Here is a 2,099-nt window from a genome sequence, read left to right as displayed (position 1 = left end):
TTCCCAAAAACCGTCCACAAGCTATGCCGTTGGCACATCCTAAAGAAGTACAAGGAATACCTAGCGTTGATGTACAAAAAGTATAAAACATTCAAAGAGGAGTTCACAGCTATATTAAACTGGCCGCTGATGCCAACGGACTTCGAAGTTGCCTGTGCTGAACTCGTGCACAAGTACACCAAATGATGATCCAGCTGTGGAGTGATAGGAAAATGTGGATTTCAGCATATTACAAGAACATTGTCTGTGCCAGAATGACTCCCACACAAGGAAGTGAGAGCATGAACCACGTGCTCAAGAGAGGGTTTGTCAAGGGGACCCAGAACCTACACAAGTTTGCTAGGCGGGTAAATGCTTGCATACAAACTTGGATGCAGAAGGAGAACGAGCAAACAATGACAAGCATGGTATGAAGACAAAAAAACACCCCCATCATATTGTGTTTTCCTTCAACATGTTCACTTTGAATTTAAAAAATTGAAACTCATGACTCTGCTTCGACTAATATCTTATTTTTTTTACATGTGCAGACCAATCCTGTGACAAAAACAACTTGCGGCTATGAGGAAGACATGTCTATCAAGTACACGAGAGCCGTGTACACCGAGATGAGGACTAGGATGAGAAAAGCCACGCTATTTCGCGCAAAGCCTACAGCAGAGCACACTAAGTACCTTGTGTACTACCACAACAAGGTTGGCCATGATGATGAAGACAGATTTGCCTGGTCAAAGCATGAATTCCAGGTTGTAGCTGACCCAGAGAATGAAATATACGAGTGTGAATGCAAGCTTTGGACACACACAGGTGAGCGGAAAATCAAACTCATTAAATAGCTAAACTAGTAGTATCATATCAAAAATATGAAACTCATTGCTGGCTCACAAACTATGTATTATGCATTCATCACAAAATGCAGGCCTGCTCTGCCTTCACATCATGAACATACTGGACCACCTGAAGCCTGACAAATTTCCAGACAAGTATATCCTCAAACGGTACACAAAGACTGCAAAATCACAACCAACCTTTGATACAAGGGACTACAACACAACTGCATCGGATGGCAGCTCAAGACTATCGAAGCAAGACATCTTGCTGCAGCTAAATTTGATGGTAAATAAGAAAGCAATGAGATGTGACCAGCAACATGACAGAGCCTTCTATGTTCTCAAGAGGCTCGTGGAAGAGCTTGATGCAATACATTCCGCAAATCAAGCAGATGTTGTGGCACCGCGGCTCAGAGAAACCGGAATGCCCCGTATTCCAGCCCAGAGATCGAGGGGAAGTCTCTGGAATACGACACTGCTTAGCATAGAACAAATCAGCTCTTACTACAAGAATAATAATACAAGGGTCTGATGTTACAAAGAAGCACATCAGCACGGCGACACTACGCCTGCGATACTACACTTGAGCTATGTTAGCAGCGAAACAACTCGTAGCAGCGGAATACTTCTAGCAGCGGAACAACGACGAAGGTGGTGAACTCCACTCCACAGGGACTCTGGCTGGGACACGATCTAGCTCGCACGCACGACAACCTCGACAACCAAGCAAGCAATCATGGCATCACCTGCAATCTGGCATGACACGCCAGGTCAGTACATTGAATGTACTTGCAAGCTCACAACAACTATAAACATCAAGGCAAGACAATAACATAGCATTAACAGGTTAATTAATTAACAACTACCATGATGAAGCAACTACTAAGCATGGTATGAAGCTGATACAATACTGATAAGTTGTAACACTCCTAAATTTTTGATTTGGCTTTTTCTTTATTTGATTTAAAGGAGGTTATTTGAATTTTTCTAAAATAGGGACTCTCCTTCTCAGTTTCTTTTTATGACAAATATTTTCTTTAAAAGGGTCCTTCTCAATATTGATTTGTGGTCTTGAGGGTTTTACATCTTGTGTTGACTCAACACAAATATTTTCTTTGGGAAAGTTTTTGAAATCCTTTCTAAAAAAAATAACCATATGGCTTATGGATTGATTCTTCCTCATTCAAAAAAAATTTCTTGCCATGACCTAGGTTGAAAAATTTCTTCCAAAACCTCTCCCTCCACTTTGGGCCAAGCCAAGCATCCTAT

The 2,099-nt window shown here is 41.7% G+C and overlaps 1 protein-coding gene across 1 annotated transcript; it reads left to right on the top strand.

Annotated features, from left to right (window-relative positions):
• Positions 1-254: 254 nt before the first annotated feature.
• Positions 255-1,811, top strand: LOC141041169 (protein FAR1-RELATED SEQUENCE 5-like). Its single transcript, XM_073507285.1, has 4 exons — positions 255-407; positions 531-807; positions 920-1,116; positions 1,800-1,811. Exons 1-4 carry the CDS (start codon positions 255-257, stop codon positions 1,809-1,811), a joined length of 639 nt encoding a protein of 212 aa, XP_073363386.1.
• The last annotated feature ends 288 nt before the right edge of the window (positions 1,812-2,099 follow it).

The sequence above is a fragment of the Aegilops tauschii genome, chromosome 2, assembly GCF_002575655.3.
Source record: "Aegilops tauschii subsp. strangulata cultivar AL8/78 chromosome 2, Aet v6.0, whole genome shotgun sequence".
Taxonomy (NCBI): Eukaryota; Viridiplantae; Streptophyta; class Magnoliopsida; order Poales; family Poaceae; genus Aegilops; species Aegilops tauschii.
The sequence above is the reverse complement of the archived record's forward strand: the minus strand, read 5'-3'. Positions and strand labels throughout refer to the sequence as shown.